General features: G+C 48.7%; 1 protein-coding gene across 3 annotated transcripts in view; it reads left to right on the top strand.

The window, feature by feature from the left end:
- obsl1a (obscurin like cytoskeletal adaptor 1a) overlaps window positions 1-13,091 on the top strand; it is a 133,770-nt gene extending 120,679 nt beyond the window's left edge. For all 3 annotated transcript variants that reach the window (XM_038790162.1, XM_038790163.1, XM_038790164.1), the window contains 4 exons: window positions 1,438-1,542; window positions 2,176-2,442; window positions 5,370-5,639; window positions 12,377-13,091. In XM_038790162.1, the coding sequence (XP_038646090.1) occupies window positions 1,438-1,542; window positions 2,176-2,442; window positions 5,370-5,639; window positions 12,377-12,384 (650 nt within the window). In that variant the 3' untranslated portion in view covers window positions 12,385-13,091. The remainder of the gene's footprint in view (window positions 1-1,437; window positions 1,543-2,175; window positions 2,443-5,369; window positions 5,640-12,376) is intronic.
- Window positions 13,092-18,812: the final 5,721 nt, after the last annotated feature.

Consider the following 18,812-nt stretch of genomic DNA (forward strand, 5'->3'; position numbering starts at 1 on the left):
CCTGGGAGTGTTTGATGGGGGCAGTGTAGAGGGAGCTTTACTCTGTATCTAACCCCGTGCTGTACCTGTCCTGGGAGTGTTTGATGGGGACAGTGTAGAGGGAGCTTTACTCTGTATCTAACCCCGTGTTGTACCTGTCCTGGGAGTGTTTGATGGGGACAGTGTAGAAGGAGCTTTACTCTGTATCTAACCCCGTGTTGTACCTGTCCTGGGAGTGTTTGATGGGGACAGTGTAGAGGGAGCTTTACTCTGTATCTAACCCCGCGCTGTACCTGTCCTGGGAGTGTTTGATGGGGACAGTGCAGAGGGAGCTTTACTCTGTATCTAACCCCGTGCTGTACCTGTCCTGGGAGTGTTCGATGGGGGCAGTGTAGAGGGAGCTTTACTCTGTATCTAACCCCGTGCTGTACCTGTCCTGGGAGTGTTTGATGGGGACAGTGTAGAGGGAGCTTTACTCTGTATCTAACCCCGTGTTGTACCTGTCCTGGGTGTGTTTGATGGGGACAGTGTAGAGGGAGCTTTACTCTGTATCTAACCCCGCGCTGTACCTGTCCTGGGAGTGTTTGATGGGGACAGTGCAGAGGGAGCTTTACTCTGTATCTAACCCCGTGCTGTACCTGTCCTGGGAGTGTTTGATGGGGGCAGTGTAGAAGGAGCTTTACTCTGTATCTAACCCCGTGCTGTACCTGTCCTGGGAGTGTTTGATGGGGACAGTGTAGAGGGAGCTTTACTCTGTATCTAACCCCGTGCTGTACCTGCCCTGGGAATGTTTGATGGGGACAGTGTAGAGGGAGCTTTACTCTGTATCTAACCTCATGCTGTACCTGTCCTGGGAGTGTTTGATGGGGACAGTGTAGAGGGAGCTTTACTCTGTATCTAACCCCGTGTTGTACCTGTCCTGGGAGTGTTTGATGGGGACAGTGTAGAGGGGGCTTTACTCTGTATCTAACCCCGCGCTGTACCTGTCCTGGGAGTGTTTGATGGGGACAGTGCAGAGGGAGCTTTACTCTGTATCTAACCCCGTGCTGTACCTGCCCTGGGAGTGTTTGATGGGAACAGTGTAGAGGGAGCTTTACTCTGTATCTAACCCCGTGCTGTACCTGCCCTGGGAGTGTTTGATGGGAACAGTGTAGAGGGAGCTTTACTCTGTATCTAACCCCGTGCTGTACCTGCCCTGGGAGTGTTTGATGGGGACAGTGTAGAGGGAGCTTTACTCCGTGTCTAACCCCGTGCTGTGTGCACAGATTTTGTTCATGTTGCTGAGGAAACAACTGGGAACAGAATTGAGTTTGATTTTGAGGCAAGTCAATGGCTGACCCTTGTTGCCTACCCACCCCTGTTAACAATTCCCTTGCCCAGTTCGCTTCAGCAGCCTGAGTTAAGGGCAGGATTATTGTGTGATGGAAAGCCAATTTTGTTACTGTCTGATTTTTCAAGGGGCCAAACATTTTCTGCTAATCTGCAAGGTGAGGGCAGAGGACGCTGGCGAGATCCGATTCACCGCCAAGAATGTTGAGTCTGTCGCTCGTCTGGACGTTAACGGTATTTGAGCTTTTTCATTCTAACTGTGATCTTTAGCCTTTATTTCCAGGGATTGAAGCCGTTTAGTGACGGCAGCCCCCACCCACCACCTCCCCCCCGAGAGAGAGAGAGAGAGAGAGAGAGGTCATGGGTTAAAGAGAACAGCTCACTCCAGAGTCTTCATCATGTATCGATCTGACACTCCCAGTGCAGTGCTGAGGGAGTGCCGCACTGCTGGAGGTACCGTCTTTCCAGTAAGGATGAGAATGATCCTGTGGCACTATCTTGAATAATGCAGGAGACCTCTCCCCAGTCCCTTCATCCCTACGATTTTATTAGCTGGCCATTGACCACATTGCTGTTACCGGGAGCTTGCTCTGCACCAATTAGCTGCTTTTTCTCCTGCATGACGACAGTGTCTACAGTTCAGGAAAAGTGCTTTGCGGGTTGGAAGATGCTTTTGGATTTCCTGGCATTGTTGAAGGTTTTGGAGACGTGCAAGTCTTCACTGGGTGTGGGGTGGGTGAGGTGGGTAACAGGCAGAGTCTTGGGTTGGGCGCGAGCCACTGGGGGCAAGCGAGGGGGCGAGAGCAGGGGGTCCGCGGAGGTTGACGGGTTCCTCTAACGGTGCGCACTGTGCCTCTTCTCCCTCAGAACTGCCCATCAAGATTGTGAAGCCTCTACGGGACAAGACGGCGCTGGAGAAACACAAGGTCATCCTGGAGTGTAAGGTCTCCAAACCGCGCGCCAGGGTGCGTTGGTACCGGGGCGAAGAGGAGATCCATCCCACGGACAAGTACGAGATCTGCAGCGAGGATTGCTACCGCCAACTGGTCATCCACGACGTCAGCTTCGAGGATGAGGACAGCTACACCTGTGACGCCTTTGACGACTGCTCGTCTGCCAAGGTCCTGGTGGAAGGTATGTTGGTTACAGCCAGGCCGTTCAGGGGATGGTCAGGAAACATTTCCTCAATTCCCTTCCCCCTGCCCCCAAAACATAACCATTGAGGCTGGGGGCCCACTGGAAGTTTCAAAGCTGAGATGCATCAATTTTTATTGGTGGTGGGGATTAAGGGTCGTGGAATGTCGACAGGTAGATGGAGTTAAAATGCGAAGCGGCCACAACCTGGTTGAGTGGGGAAAGGTGCTCGAGGGGCTGAATGGCCTCCTCCTGTTCCTCGGTTCCACTGACACAATGGGAAATGGAGAAAAATAGAGAGATAGGGAGAGAATGAGAGAGAGAGTGAAATTGTGAGAGAGTGTAACAGGGAGAGAGAGAGAGAAATAGGGAGATAGAAATACAGAACAAAATTGAGAGAAAGTAATAAGGAGAGAGAGAGAAATGGAGAGAAATAGAAAGAGAAGTAGAGAGTGAGAAATTAAGAGCGAGAGACAGAAATAGAGAGAATGTTTCTCCATTTCTCTCTCTCCCTATTACTCTCTCTCTCACAATTTAATTCTCTCTCTCATTCTCTCCCTATCTCTCTCTATTTCTCAAACTTTCTTCCCAGCCGAACGCACCCAAAAGCCGACTTTTGTCCGCTGAATCGCACCTTCTATTTCTCCGTCTCTCACTCCATTCTCTCTCTATTTCCCTCTCTCTCTATTGCTTTCTCTCTCTGTCTCTGTATCTCTCAGTCTATATTCTCCTCTCTCTACTGTATCTCTCTATTCGTCTGTTCTCTCTCAGCACTGAGAATCACCCGGCTATTCAACGGCACTTTGCTGGTTTTTTGGTCTCGGCGAGTTCCTCCCCACGGAGAGGCCGCACTTTGAGAGATTTCCTGCTGGCGCACTGATCTCATGCCAGACGGGCAGTGCCAAGGTGCCGGGGAGTGTCAGGATACCACCCTGTCCTGTCCCCGCCCACCCGGGGGTCTCTCATGCCCTGCGAAAGCCCCCCACCCCAAGGTACCGTGACACCTCAGGGCAGCAGGGTAGCATGGTGGTTAGCATAAATGTTTCACAGCTCCAGGGTCCCAGGTTCGATTCCCAGCTGGGTCACTGTCTGTGCGGAGTCTGTACGTCCTCCCCGTGTGTGCGTGGGTTTCCTCCGGGGGCTCCGGTTTCCTCCCACAGTCCAAAGATGTGCGGGTTAGGTGGATTGGCCATGCTAAATTGCCCGTAGTGTCCTAATAAAAAGTAAGGTTAAGGGGGGGGTTGTTGGGTTACGGGTATAGCGTGGGTTTGAGTAGGGTGATCATGGCTCGGCACAACATTGAGGGCCGAAGGGCCTGTTCTGTGCTGTACTGTTCTAATACCTGGTCCACGTTTGTGTAGACCAGTATTAAACTGGGGCTGGTTTAGCACAGGGCTAAATCGCTGGCTTTGAAAGCAGACCAAGCAGACCCAGCAGCACGGTTCAATTCCCATACCAGCCTCCCCGAACAGGCGCTGGAATGTGGCAACTAGGGGCTTTTCACAGTAACTTCATTTGAAGCCTACTCGTGACAATAAGCAACTTTCATTTGTTTTTTTCAACGGCCATCGCAGCCGTTGTCTCCCGGGTACTGGGTTCTCTCCCGTTGTCTCCCGGGTACTGGGCTCATTCAGATATGCAGACGTGGATCCCGCCCAGTGAGGGGGAGATTCCGATCGAACCGGGCGGAGCGAGTCAGGTGACTGGAAATCCCGGGATTCACACGATCACTGAATCAGACCCAGAGAGAAATAGAGATAGTGAGAGAAACAGAGAGAGAGGAGGGAAGAGAGAAATAGAGAGAGATAGAGAGAATAATAATAATCTTTATTGTCACAAGTAGGCTTACATTTTTCTTACATTTAGAGTACCCAATTCATTTTTCCAATTAAGGGGCAATTTAGCATGGCCCATCCACCCACCCTGCACATCTTTTGGGCTGTGGGGGTGAAACCCACGTAAGCACGGGGACAATGCGCAAACTCCACACGGACAGTGACCCAGAGCCGGGATCGAACCTGGGACCTCGGCGCCGTGAGGTTGCAGTGCTAACCACTGCGCCACTGTGCTGCCCTTGTACACTTACATTAACACTGCAGTGAAGTTACTGTGAAAAGCCCCAAGTCGCCACATTCCGGCGCCTGTTCGGGTACACAGAGGGAGAGTTCAGAATGTCCAAATTACCTAACAGCACGTCTTTCGGGACTTGTGGGAGGAAACCGGAGCACCCGGAGGAAACCCACGCAGACACTGGGAGAACGTGCAGACTCCACACAGACAGGGACCCAAGCCGGGAATCGAACCCGGGGCACTGGAGCTGTGAAGCCACAGTGCCAACCACTGTGCCACGGTGCTGAAATAGAGTGAGAGAAACAGAGAGTAAGAGAGAAATAGAGGGAGAGGAGGGAAGAGAGAAATCGAAAAAGATAGAGAGAAAGAGAGAAATAGAGAGAGCGAGGGAGAGAGAAAATGAGAGAGATAGAGAGAGAGTGAGAAATAGAGAGAGGGCGAGGGAGTGAGAAACAGAGATAGAGAGAGAGTGAGAAATAGAGAGAGAACGAGGGAGAGAGAAACAGAGAGAGTGAGAAATAGAGAGAGAGCGAGGGAATGAGAAACAGAGATAGAGTATAAAATAGAGAGAGCGTGAGGGAGAAAGAAACAGAGAGAGACAGAGAGAGTGAGAAATAGAGAACAAGGGAGAGAGAAACAGAGTGAGAAATAGAGAGCGAGGGAGTGAGAAACAGAGATAGAGTATGAAATAGAGAGAGCGTGAGGGAGAAAGAAACAGAGAGAGAGACAGAGAGAGAGTGAGAAATAGAGAGAGAAGAAGGGAGAGAGAAACAGAGGATTAACAGGAAGAGACAGGGAGATACAGGAACAGGCCAGTTCCATTGGAATGAGATTTTGCTCAACTGTTTTCCTTGCAGAACAGGCCATTCTGGTGGTGAAGGACCTTGCGGACGTTGAGGTGACGGCTCCTCATGGTGTGGTGCTGGAGTGCGAAATGTCAGTGCCTGTGATCAGACCCCCACAGTGGAGCCTGAATGGCCAGCTCCTTCATCACGGGAACGGGGTCCATGTGGAAAACAAGGGCACCATACAGAAGCTGATCCTCAGCAAAACCTCCCCTGGCATGAGTGGCGTGGTGAAGTTCACAGCGGGCAAGGCACGCAGCAGCGCACAGCTCACTGTCAAAGGTAAAGTTCTACGGCAGATTGCAGCACTGCGTTGTACAAGGGGTCAACTGGCATTTATATAACACCTCTAAAATAGTGAAACACACTAAGGTACTTCAGAGGATTCTTTTTTCAAAATTTAAAGTACCCATTTCATTTTTTTTCCAACTAAGGGGACATTTAGCCTGGCCAATCCACCTACCCTGCACATCTTTGGGTTGTGGGGGAGAAACCCACGCAGACACGGGGAGAATGTGCAAACTCCACACGGACAGTGACCCGGGGCTGGGATCGAACCCGGATTCCCGGCGCCATGAGGCAGCAGTGCTAACCACTGCGCCACTGGTCTACGCCTCCTTCAGAGAAACCTAATCAAATAAAACTTCATACGTCAAAGCAGCAGTTGTAATAAGTTTCAAAGCAGGAAAGAGAAGTTGAGGGGATTACGGAGGAAAGGCCAGAATTTAGGACGCAGTAGGTGGAGGCATGACCTCCATAATGCATTAAATTGGGAAAGCAGGAGGACTACCAATATCGCCCTGAGAGAGAGAGGGGACTGAGAGACACCAGTCAGTGTATAGATATCTCCCTGAGAGAGAGCCGGGACTGAGAGACACCAGTCAGTGTGCAGATATCTCCCTGTGAGAGAGGGGACTGAGGGACACCAGTCAGTGTATAGATATCTCCCTGAGAGAGAGCCGGGACTGAGAGACACCAGTCAGTGTACAGATATCTCCCTGAGAGAGAGGGGGGGACTGAGAGACACCAGTCAGTGTACAGATATCTCCAAGAGAGAGAGAGAGGGGACTGAGAGACACCGGTCAGTGTACAGATATCTCCCTGAGAGAGAGAGAGAGGGGACTGAGAGACCAGTCAGTGTACAGAAATCTCCCTGAGAGAGAGAGAGGGGACTGAGAGACCAGTCAGTGTACAGCTATCTCCCTGAGAGAGGGGACTGAGAGACAGCAGTCAGTGTACAAGATATCTGTTCACTGACTGCTGTCTCTCAGTCCCCTCTCTCAGGGAGATAGCTGTACACTGACTGGTCTCTCTGACTGATATCTTCCTGAGAGAGAGGGGACTGAGAGACACCAGTCAGTGTACAGATATCTCCCTGAGAGAGGGACTGAGAGACACCAGTCAGTGTACAGATATCTCCCTGAGAGAGGGGACTGAGAGACACCAGTCAGTGTACAGATATCTCCCTGAGAGAGGGGACTGGGAGACACCAGTCAGTGTACAGATATCTCCCTGAGAGAGGGGACTGAGAGACACCAGTCAGTGTACAGATAGCTCCCTGAGAGGGGACTGAGAGACACCAGTCAGTGTACAGATATCTCCCTGAGAGAGAGAGGGGACTGAGAGACACCAGTCAATGTACAGATAGCTCCCTGAGAGAGGGGACTGAGAGACAGCAGTCAGTGTACAAGATATCTCCCTGAGAGAGAGGGGACTGAGAGACACCAGTCAATGTACAGATAGCTCCCTGAGAGGGGACTGAGAGACACCAGTCAGTGTATAGATATCCCCCTGAGAGAGAGGACTGAGAGACACCAGTCAGTGTACAGATAGCTCCCTGAGAGAGCGATTACATGGAAAATGTGAATAATTATGAATCATTTAGATGAATAAAATTTGCTCTGCATGTGATTGTTTTGGCAATTCCTGTAATGCCCAAACGTTGCCACAAGGGGCCAGTGGTGAGCTTCCTGGTCCCAGCCACAGGCCAATGAATGTCCTCACTCACAGGCTGCCACAATGCAGAGCAGTGAGTTGGCTTGGTGCAGTTCCTGTTTATGTTCACAGTGGAATTCCAAGCTGCCTGATAGTGTTTTATAGCAAAGTCTCTCTGCCACATCACTGGGGCCTCAATACCCTTCTCTCTGTAACAGCGAACATGTTCAGAGATAAATCCTTTCTGTTGCTGAAACAGCCTGCTCCTGGTTGATTCACTTCCTCTCCAAATTCATATTTACATCAAGTCTGCACAGCATAAACTGGCCGTTTGGCCCATCTAATCTATCCCAGCCTCTGCCCCACACAATCTTCATCCTACTTGATCTCACCACATTAATATATTGTTTTATATCCCCCTCCCCTCCATGTGTTTGTTTAGCTTCTTTTCAAATGCATCTTTGTTTTTTGTGTCTGTTAATCCATGTGCTAGAATTATTTCATGTGGATGCGGCCGTCACTGACTAAGCCAGCATTTGTTGTCCATCCTAATTATTCTTCAGAAGGTGGTGGTGAGCTGCCTTCTTGAACCGCTGCAGTCTCTGAGGTGTAGGTACACCCCCTGTGCTGTTAGGGAGGGAGTTCCACTATTTTGACCCAGCGACAGTGAAGGAACGGCCGATATATTTCCAAGTCAGGATGGTGAGTGACTTGGACGGGAACCTCCAGGTGGTGGGGTTCCCAGGTATCTGCTGCTCTTGTCCTTCTAGATGGTAGTGGTCGTCGTGGGTTTGGAAGGTGTTATCAAAGGAGCCTTGGCGAGTTACTGCAGTGCATCTTGTAGATGGTGGAGGGAGTGAATGGTGTAGGTGCTGATTAAGCAGGTTACTTTGTCCTGGATGGTGTCGAGCTGCTAATAATAATCTTTATTAGTCTCGCAAGTAGGCTCACATTAAGACGACAATGAAGTTACTGTGAAAATCCCCTCGTCGCCACATTCCGGCGCCTGTTCGGGTACACGGAGGGAGAATTCTGAATGTCCAATTCACCGAACAAGCACGTCTTTCGGGACTTGTGAAAGGAAACCGGAGCACCCGGAGGAAACCCACGCAGACCTAGGGAAAAAGTGCAGACTCTGCACAGACAGTGACCTACGCCGGGAATTGAACCTGGGACCCGGGTGTGCTAACCACTGTGCTGCCCATTTCTTGAGTGTTGTTGGAGATTTATTCTTTCTTGGGATTTGGGTGTCATAGACACAGAGTTACATAGAAGATAGGAGCAGGAGGAGGTCTTTTGGCCCTTCGAGCCTGCTCCGCCATTCATCACCATCATGGCTGATCATCCAACTCAATCCTGCTTTCTCCCCATAGCCTTTGATCCCATTCTCCCCAAGTGCTATATACAGCCGTCTCGTGACTATATTCAAAGTTTTAGCATCAACTCCTTCCTGTGGTAATGAATTCCACAGGATCTTTCTGGACATTTCTTTACTCTTTGTGTGAAGAAATGTCTCCTTATAGAACATAGAACAGTACAGCACCGAACAGGCCCTTCGACCCTCGATGTTGTGCCGGCCATTGTCCGAAACCAAGATCAAGCTATCCCACTCCCTGTCATTCTGGTGTGCTCCATGTGCCTATCCAATAACCGCTTGAAAGTTCCTAAAATGTCCAACTCCACTATCACAGGAGGCAGTTCATTCCACACCCTAACCACTCTCTGAGTAAAGAACCTACCTCGGACATCCCTCCTAAATCTCCCACCCTGAACCTTATAGTTATGCCCCCTTGTAACAGCTACATCTATCTGAGGAAATAGTCTCTGAACGTCCACTCTATCTAACCCCCTCATCATCTTATAAACCTCTATTAAGTCGCCTCTCATCCTCCTCCGCTCCAAAGAGAAAAACCCTAGCTCCCTCAATCTTTCCTTATAAGACCTATCCTGCAAACCAGGCAGCATCCTGGTAAATCTCCTTTGCACCCTTTCCAATGCTTCCACATCCTTCCCGTAATGAGGTGACCAGAACTGCACACAATACTCCAAATGTTGTCTCACCAGGGTCATGTACAGTTGCAGCATAATCCAGCATAAACTCAAGCCCCCGTTAATAAACGCTAACACACTATAAGCCTTCTTCACGGCTCTATCCACTTGAGTGGCAACCTTCAGAGATCTGTGGACATGAACCCCAAGATCTCTCTGTTCCTCCACATTCCTCAGAACCCTGCTGTTGACCCTGTAATCCGCATTCAAAGTTTTTCTACCAAAATGAATCACCTCGCATTTATCAGGGTTAAACTCCATCTGCCATTTTTCAGCCCAGCTCTGCATCCTATCAATGTCTCTTTGCAGCCTACAACAGCCCTCCACCTCATCCCATAACAGCCCTCCACCTCATCCCATAACAGCCCTCCACCTCATCCCATAACAGCCTCCCCGAACAGGTGCCGGAATGTGGCGACTAGGGGCTTTTCACAGTAACTTCATTGAAGTCTACTTGTGACAATAAGCGATTTTCATTTCATTTTCATTTTCATCCACTACTCCACCAATCTTGGTGTCATCAGTAAATTTACTGACCCACCATTCAGCCCCCTCCTCCAAGTCATTGATAAAAATCACAAATAGCAGAGGACCCAGCACTCATCCCTGTGGTACACCGCTGGTAACTGGTCTCCAGTCTGAAAATTTTCCATCCACCACCACCCTCTGTCTTCTATGAGATAGCCAGTTACTTATCCAATTGGCCAAATTTCCCTCTATCCCACACCTCCTTACTTTCTTCATAAGCCGACCACGGGGAACCTTATCAAACGGCTTACTAAAATCCATGTATACGACATCACCTGCTCTACCTTCATCTACACACTTAGTTACCTCCTCAAAGAATTCAATCAAATTTGTGAGGCAAGACTTACCCTTCACGAATCCGTGTTGACTATCCCGGATTAAGCTGCATCTTTCCAAATGGTCATAAATCCTATCCTTCAGGACCTTTTCCATTAACTTACCGACCACCGAAGTAAGACTGGCCTATAATTACCAGGGTCATTCCTATTCCCTTTCTTGAACAGAGGAACAACATTTGCCACTCTCCAGTCCTCTGGCACTATCCCTGGGGACAGTGAGGACCCAAAGATCAAAGCCAAAGGCTCTGCAATCTCATCCCTTGCCTCCCAAAGAATCCTTGGATATATCCCATCTGGCCCAGGGGATTTGTCGACCCTAAGGTTTTTCAAAATTGCTAATACATCCTGCCTCAGAACATCGACCTCCTCCAGACTTCCCACCTGTATCACACTCTCATCCTCAAAAACATGGCCCCTCTCCTTGGTGAACACTGAAGAAAAGTATTCATTCAACGCCTCTCCTATTTCTTCTGATTCCATGCACAAGTTCCCACTACTGTCCTTGACCGGCCCTACCCTCACCCTGGTCATTCTTTTATTTCTCACAATAGAGTAAAAAGCCTTGGGGTTTTTCTTGATCCGACCCGCCAAGGACTTCTCATGCCCCCTCCTAGCTCTCCTAAGCCCTTTTTTTTTTTAGCTCATTCCTTGCTACCTTGTAACCCTTAAGTGACCCAATTGAACCTTGTTTTCTTATCCTTACATATGCTTCCTTTTTCCTCTTGACAAGACATTCAACCTCTTTTGTGAACCATGGTTCCCTCACACGGCCATTTCCTCCCTGCCTGACAGGGACATACCTATCAAGACACGTAGTATTTGTTCCTTGAACAAGCTCCACTTTTCATTTGTGCTTTTCCCTGACAGTTTCTGTTCCCATCTTATGCGCCCTAATTCTTGCCTAATTGCATCATAATTACCCCTCCCCCAATTATAAACCTTGCCCTGCCGTATGGTCCTATCTATCTCCATTGCAATAGTGAAAGACACCGAATTGTGGTCACTATCTCCAAAGTGCTCTCCCACAAACAAATCTAACACTTGGCCCGGTTCATTACCCAGTACCAAATCCAATGTGGCACCTCTCGTGTCGGCCTATCCACGTATTGTGTGAGGAAACCCTCCTGCACACACTGTACAAAAACTGCCCCATCCGAACTGTTCGACCTATAGAGGTTCCAATCAATATTTGGAAAGTTAAAGTCACCCATGACAACTACCCTGAGACCTCCACACCTATCCATAATCTGTTTTGCAATTTCTTCCTCCACATCTCTGTTACTATTTGGGGGCCTATAGAAAACTCCTAACAACGTGACCGTTCCTTTCCTATTTCTAACTCGGCCCATATTACCTCGGTAGGAAGATCCCCTTTGAACTGCCTTCTGCAGCCGTTAAACTATCCTTGATTAACAATGCTACTCCTCCACCTCTTTTACCACTTTCCCTACTCTTACTGAAACATCTATACCCCGGAACTTCCAGCAACCATTCCTGTCCCTGTTCTAACTATGTCTCCATTTCGGACAGAGATAAGGAGAGGGAAGATCCAGCAGAGGAGAGCTGCTGATTGGCTGTTGCAGGGAAAATTTGCATCAGTGCATTGTGGCCACTGTATCTAGAAGGTGGTTTGTGGAGGAGCTGTTGTCAAATGATGTTGTTGATGATGACAAACCATGTTGTCATCTCTGGTTTATTGCCGGTGCCACGTGCTAGCAAGGTGAGGAACAGGGAGAGAGTGCAGATAAACACGTGGCTGCAGGGATGGTGTAGGAGGGAGGGGTTCAGTTACGTGGATAATTGGAGCATATTCTGGGGAAGGTGGGACCTGTACAGACAGGACGGTTTGCACCTGAACCAGAGGGGCACCAATATCCTGGGAGGACTGAGATGATTGATCTTCGACAACCACACCATCGTCCTTTGGTATGGTTCCAACCAGTTTTCCCAGAATCCCACAGACTTCAGTTTTGCCAATGTCGCTTGATGCCAAATTCAGCCAAATGCCACCTTATTCTCAACCTCCCCACTCTCTGGGTAAAGATTAATATTTATTAGTGACCATCTTATATTTATGATGCCATAACTGATCTCCTGCACAGGTTGAAACATATTTTCTACGTTTACCAGATCAGAATATTGTTGATATTTTCTTTGTTTTGTTTTCAGCTGATTAGAATCGGTGGGTTGGAACAGATTTATCCTTCGCCCGGACAATTGAACACAAAGACATGCACGCTCCCCACTGGACCATGAAGGCAGTAATGTTTTGCCACCTGATTTCAGGGACTTCTCAACTCACTTTGCTCGGAACAGGCAACATCGCACAGAGAACTCCCATGTCAGCTTTTGATTCTGACCCATGTCAGCTTTTGATTCTGACCCGTCTCTGCATCTCATCCTCCCTCCGCCTCACTACTGGAGAGTGAGCTCTCAGGTGCTGGGGAACTCCACTCAGTTTATTCCCTTCCCTTCTCCAAGGCTGCGCCCGCCTGCTCCAAACCCAGTTCACCAACCAAACATTTGGTCATTAATCTTCTGCTCCATCTTAGCATCAATCTGCACAAATCCCTTTGGGATATTTATTTCTGCACCAGCAGCAGCTGCATTTTGACCGATGAACACAATTGCTGACGAGGCGCCCTGGCAGTCGTGTCCACCCATATTTAACAATAGAGAGAAAGCTTAGGCCCTGGCATGGTTGATGTCACACAACCTACCATTCCACTCTGACACAGTTCCAGCAATGCACTGGTTGGCAGACAGTGAGGACGGACTGGTGGTTGTTGGGCTGGGACCTTCGGAGTGCTCTCGATTCCAGTCAGCAACACAGTTGCTTCATGCTGTTATTACCTCCTGTAATAAAACTTTGCACCGGATGGTAGTTCTCGTGTTTTATTTCCACCTTCAAGTTTGGACCAAGAAGAATTAGACCGTACAGCCCGTCATGTCTGCGCCATGATTCAATAAGATCATTGGCTGATTTTCTGCCTCAACTCCCATTTCCCTCGATTCCCCGAGCGACCAAAAATCTGTCTACCCAACAGCCTTAAATGTACTCAACGACGGAGCACCCACAACACACTGGGATAGAGAATTCCGAAGATTCACAACCAGAAATTTCTCCTAAATGATCTACCCTTAGTCCTTAGATTCCCTGATCAGCAGAAACAACCTCTTGAGCGTTTATTCTGTCAAACCCATTCGGGACCTTGTAGGTTCCAATCGCCTCTCATTCTTCTAAATCCCAGAGAATATAAATCCAGTTTACACTTGGCCTCTCGTCAAAGGGTAACCCTCTCATCCCAGGGACCAATCGAGTGAACCTTCGCTGTACCGCGTCCTATGCAAGTATATCCTTCCTTAAATATGGAAATTGCATGGCAGCAAGGTGGCGCAGTGGGTTAGCACTGCTGCCTCACGGCGCCAAGGTCCCAGGTTCAATCCCGGCTCTGGGTCACTGTCCGCGTGGAGTTTGCACATTCTCCCCATGTTTATGTGGGTTTCGCCCCCACAACCCAAAAGATCGCAGGGTAGGTGGATTGGCCATGCAAAATTGCCCCTTAATTGGAAAAAATGAATTGGGCATTCTAAAATTTTAAAAAAATATATGGAGACTGCGCACACTATTCAAGGTGTGGTCTCACCAAAGCCCCACACAATTGTAGCAAGACTGGTTTATTGTTGCATTCCAATCCTTCGGCAACCATAGAACATAGAACATAGAACGATACAGCGCAGTACAGGCCCTTCGGCCCTCGATGTTGCACCGACATGGAAAAAATCTAAAGGCCATCTAACCTACACTATGCCCTTATCATCCATATGCTTATCCAATAAACTTTTAAATGCCCTCAATGTTGGCGAGTTCACTACTGTTGCAGGTAGGGCATTCCACGGCCTCACCACTCTTTGCGTAAAAAACCCACCTCTGACCTCTGTCCTATATCTATTACCCCTCAATTTAAGGCTATGTCCCCTCGTGCTAGCCACCTCCATCCGCGGGAGAAGGCTCTCGCTGTCCACCCTATCTAACCCTCTGATCATTTTGTATGCCTCTATTAAGTCACCTCTTAACCTTCTTCTCTCTAACGAAAACAACCTCAAGTCCATCAGCCTTTCCTCATAAGATTTTCCCTCCATACCAGGCAACATCCTGGTAAATCTCCTCTGCACCCGTTCCAAGGCTTCCACGTCCTTCCTATAATGAGGTGACCAGAACTGTATGCAATACTCCAAATGCGGCCGTACTAGAGTTTTGTACAACTGCAACATGACCTCATGGCTCCGGAACTCAATCCCTCTACCAATAAAGGCCAACACACCATAGGCCTTCTTCACAACCCTATCAACCTGGGTGGCAACTTTCAGGGATCTATGTACATGGACACCGAGATCCCTCTGCTCATCCACACTACCAAGAATTTTACCATTAGCCAAATATTCCGCATTTCTGTTATTCTTTCCAAAGTGAATCACCTCACACTTCTCCACATTAAACTCCATTTGCCACCTCTCAGCCCAGCTCTGCAGCTTATCTATGTCCCTCTGTAACCTGCAACATCCTTCCGCACTGTCTACAACTCCACCGACTTTAGTGTCATCAGCAAATTTACTCACCCATCCTTCCGCGCCCTCCTCTAGGTCATTTATAAAAATGACAAACAGCAACGGCCCCAGAACAGATCCTTGTGGTACGCCACTCGTAACTGAACTCCATTCTGAACATTTCCCATCAACTACCACTCTCTGTCTTCTTTCAACTAGCCAATTTCTGATCCACATCTCTAAATCACCCTCAATCCCCAGCCTCCGTATTTTCTGCAATAGCCGACCGTGGGGAACCTTATCAAACGCTTTACTGAAATCCATATACACCACATCAACTGCTCTACCCTCGTCAACCTGTTCAGTCACCTTCTCAAAGAACTCGATAAGGTTTGTGAGGCATGACCTACCCTTCACAAAACCATGCTGACTGTCCCTAATCATATTATTCCTATCTAGGTGATTATAAATCGTATCTTTTATAATCCTCTCCAAGACTTTACCCACCACAGACGTTAGGCTCACCGGCCTATAGTTACCGGGGTTATCTCTACTCCCCTTCTTGAACAAAGGGACCACATTTGCTATCCTCCAGTCCTCTGGCACTATTCCTGTAGCCAACGATGACCTAAAAATCAAAGCCAAAGGCTCAGCAATCTCTTCCCTGGCTTCCCAGAGAATCCTAGGATAAATCCCATCCGGCCCCGGGGACTTATCTATTTTCACCTTGTCCAGAATTGCCAACACTTCTTCCCTACGCACCTCAATGCCATCTATTCTAATAGCCTGGGTCTCAGCATTCTCCTCCACAATATTATCTTTTTCCTGAGTGAATACTGACGAAAAGTATTCATTTAGTATCTCGCTTATCTCCTCAGCCTCCACACCTTGACTAGCAGCGCCACACCTCCCCCTCTTTTGCCCCCTTCTCTGAGCTTACTAAAACACCTAAACCCCGGAACCTGCAACAACCATTCCTGTCCCTGCTCTATCCATGTCTCTGAAATGGCCACAACATCGAAGTCCCAGGTACCAACCCATGCTGCCAGTTCCCCTACCTTATTTCGTATACTCCTGGCATTGAAGTAGACACACTTCAAACCACCTACCTGAACACTGGCACCCTCCTGCGAAGTCAAATCTGTGCTCCTGACCTCTATACTCTCAATCTCCCGTACCCCAAAACTACAATCCATGTGCCATTTGTCTTCCTAACTGACTGCAGTAACAGTATGAGAAGCAGAAATTCCGAGGGATGGATGCACCGTCCGTGGTTAACTGAAAAAGTTAAAGTTGGTATCAAACGTTTTTTTAAAAAAGCACATAATTGCGCAAAGACAGGAGTCAGGTCCAAGATTGGACAGAATATTTTAAAACAGGAAAGAATGACTCAAAGATTAATAAGGAAGGAAAAATTGAGAGGAGTGAAAGATGGCCAGAAACATAAAGGCAGATAGTAAGAGTTTCTATAAATACTTTAAAAAAGTGAATAAAGTGAGTGTCGGTCCAATAGAAAGTGAGTCTAGGGAATTAATAATGGAAAGGAAGGACATGCAGGTATTTCACTATAAGGGACGAGGGTAGTGTAGTTGATGTAGTTTACATGGATCTCAGCAAGGTATTTCACAAGGTTCCACATGGGAAACTTCTAAAGGCGGCAAATAGACATCGAATACAGGGAAACTTGATAAGGTGGATTCAAAGCTGGCTGAGCTGTAGGATGCACAGGGTGATGACAGACGGCTGCTTTAGTTTCTGGAAGCTAGTGTCCAGTGGCGTTCCACAGGGATCTGTACTATGTCCTCTATAATTCCCTGCTGATGAAGGATCCCGAAAACACGATACGAGACATCACGGACCCTGGCACCTGGGAGGCAACACACCAACCGCGAGTCGCTCTCGTTCCCACAGAATCTCCTGTCTATCCCCCTAACTATGGAGTCTCCAATGATTAATGCTCTACACATCTTCCCCTTTCCCTTCTGAGCAACAGGGACAGACTCTGTGCCAGAGACCTCTACCCCATGGCTTACCCCTGGTAAGTCGTCCCACCCCCCCACCAGTGTCCAAAGCGGTATACTGTGGGAAGTGCACCCATCTCCAGCTCCTCAGAAACCGTGTTATGGAACTGGAGTTGGATGAACTTCGGATCATTCGGGAGGCATAGATAGAAGCTTCAGGGATGTAGTTACTCTGAAGAATGTAGATGGGTGACGGTGAGAGTGGCTGGGAGGAAGCAGTCAGTACAGGGATCCCTTGTGGCCGTTCCCCTTAGTAACAAGTATACCACTTTGGACACTGGTGGGGGACGACGACTTACCAGGGGTAAGCCATGGGGTACAGGTCTCTGGCACAGAGTCTGTCCCTGTTGCTCAGAAGGGAAGGGAGGAGAGGTGCAGAGCATTATTCATTGGAGACTCCATAGTTAGGGGGATAGACAGGAGATTCTGTGGGAACAAGAGAGACTCGCGGTTGGTGTGTTACCTCCCAGGTGCCAGGGTCCGTGATGTCTCGTATCGTGTTTTCGGGATCCTTAAGGGGGAGGGGGAGCAGCCCCAAGTCGTGATCCACATAGGCACCAACGACATAGGTAGGAAAAGGGATAGGGATGTAAGGCAGGAATTCAGGGAGCTAGGGTGTAAACTTAGCGCTAGAACAATTATCTCTGGGTTGATACCCGTGCCACGTGCTAGCGAGACGAGGAATAGGGAGAGAGAACAATTGAACACGTGGCTACAGGGATGGTGCAAGAGGGAGGGTTTCAGATACCTGGATAATTGGGGCTCATTCTGGGGTAGGTGGGACCTCTACAAACAGAATGATCTACACCTGGACCAGAGGGGTACCAATATCCTTGAGGGGGGGAAATTTGCTAATGCTCTTCGGGAGGGTTTAAACTAATTCAGCAGGGGGTTGGGAACCTGAATTGTAGCTCCAGTATACAGGAGGTTGAGAGTAGTGAGATCATGAGTAAGGTTTCAAGGTTGCAGGAGTGTACCAGCAGGCAGGAAGGTGGTTTAAAGTGTGTCTACATCAACGCCAGGAGCATCCGGAATAAGTTGTGTGAACTTGCAGCATGGGTTGGTACCTGGGACTTTGATGGTGTGGCCATTTCGGAGGCATGGCTAGAGCAGGGACAGGAATGGTTGTTGCAGGTTTCGGGGTTTAGATTTTGGGAGCACGGTAGCATGGTGGTTAGCATAAATGCTTCACAGCTCCAGGGTCCCAGGTTCGATTCCCGGCTGGGTCACTGTCTGTGCGGAGTCTGCACGTCCTCCCCGTGTGTGCGTGGGTTTCCTCCGGGTGCTCCGGTTTCCTCCCACAGTCCAAAGATGTGCGGGTTAGGTGGATTGGCCATGCTAAATTGCCCGTAGTGTCCTAAAAAGTAAGGTTGGGGGGGGGGTTGTTGGGTTACGGGTATAGGGTGGATACGTGGGTTTGAGTAGGGTGATCATTGCTCGGCACAACATCGAGGGCCGAAGGGCCTGTTCTGTGCTGTACTGTCCTATCTTCTATATTTCAGTAAGCTCAGGGAAGGTAGTAAAAGAGGGGGTGGGGTGGTATTGTTAGTCAGGGACAGTATTACGGTGGCAGAAAGGACGTTTGATGAGGACTCCCTGTTGGGAGTTTTCTATAGGCCTCCAAAAAGTTCCAGATACGTAGAGAAAAGGATTGCAAAGATGATGATTCTGGATAGGAGTGAAAGTAACAAGGTAGTTGTTATGGGGGACTTTAACTTTCCAAATATTGACTGGAAACGCTATAGATCGAGTACTTTAGATGGGTCCATTTTTGTCCAATGTGTGCAGGAGGGTTTCCTGACACAGTATGTAGTTAGGCCAACAAGAGGCGAAGCCACATTGGATTTGGTACTGGGGTAATGAACCAGGACAAGTGCTAGATTTGGAGGTAGGTTAGCACTTTGGTGATAGTGACCACAATTCAGTTACGTTTACTTTAGCGATGGAAAGGGATAGGTATATACCGCAGGGCAAGTTATAGCTGGGGGAAAGGCAATTATGATGCGGAGGCAAGACTTAGGATGCATAGGATGTGG

This window comes from Scyliorhinus canicula, chromosome 2 (genome assembly GCF_902713615.1).
Source record: "Scyliorhinus canicula chromosome 2, sScyCan1.1, whole genome shotgun sequence".
Classification (NCBI taxonomy): Eukaryota; Metazoa; Chordata; class Chondrichthyes; order Carcharhiniformes; family Scyliorhinidae; genus Scyliorhinus; species Scyliorhinus canicula.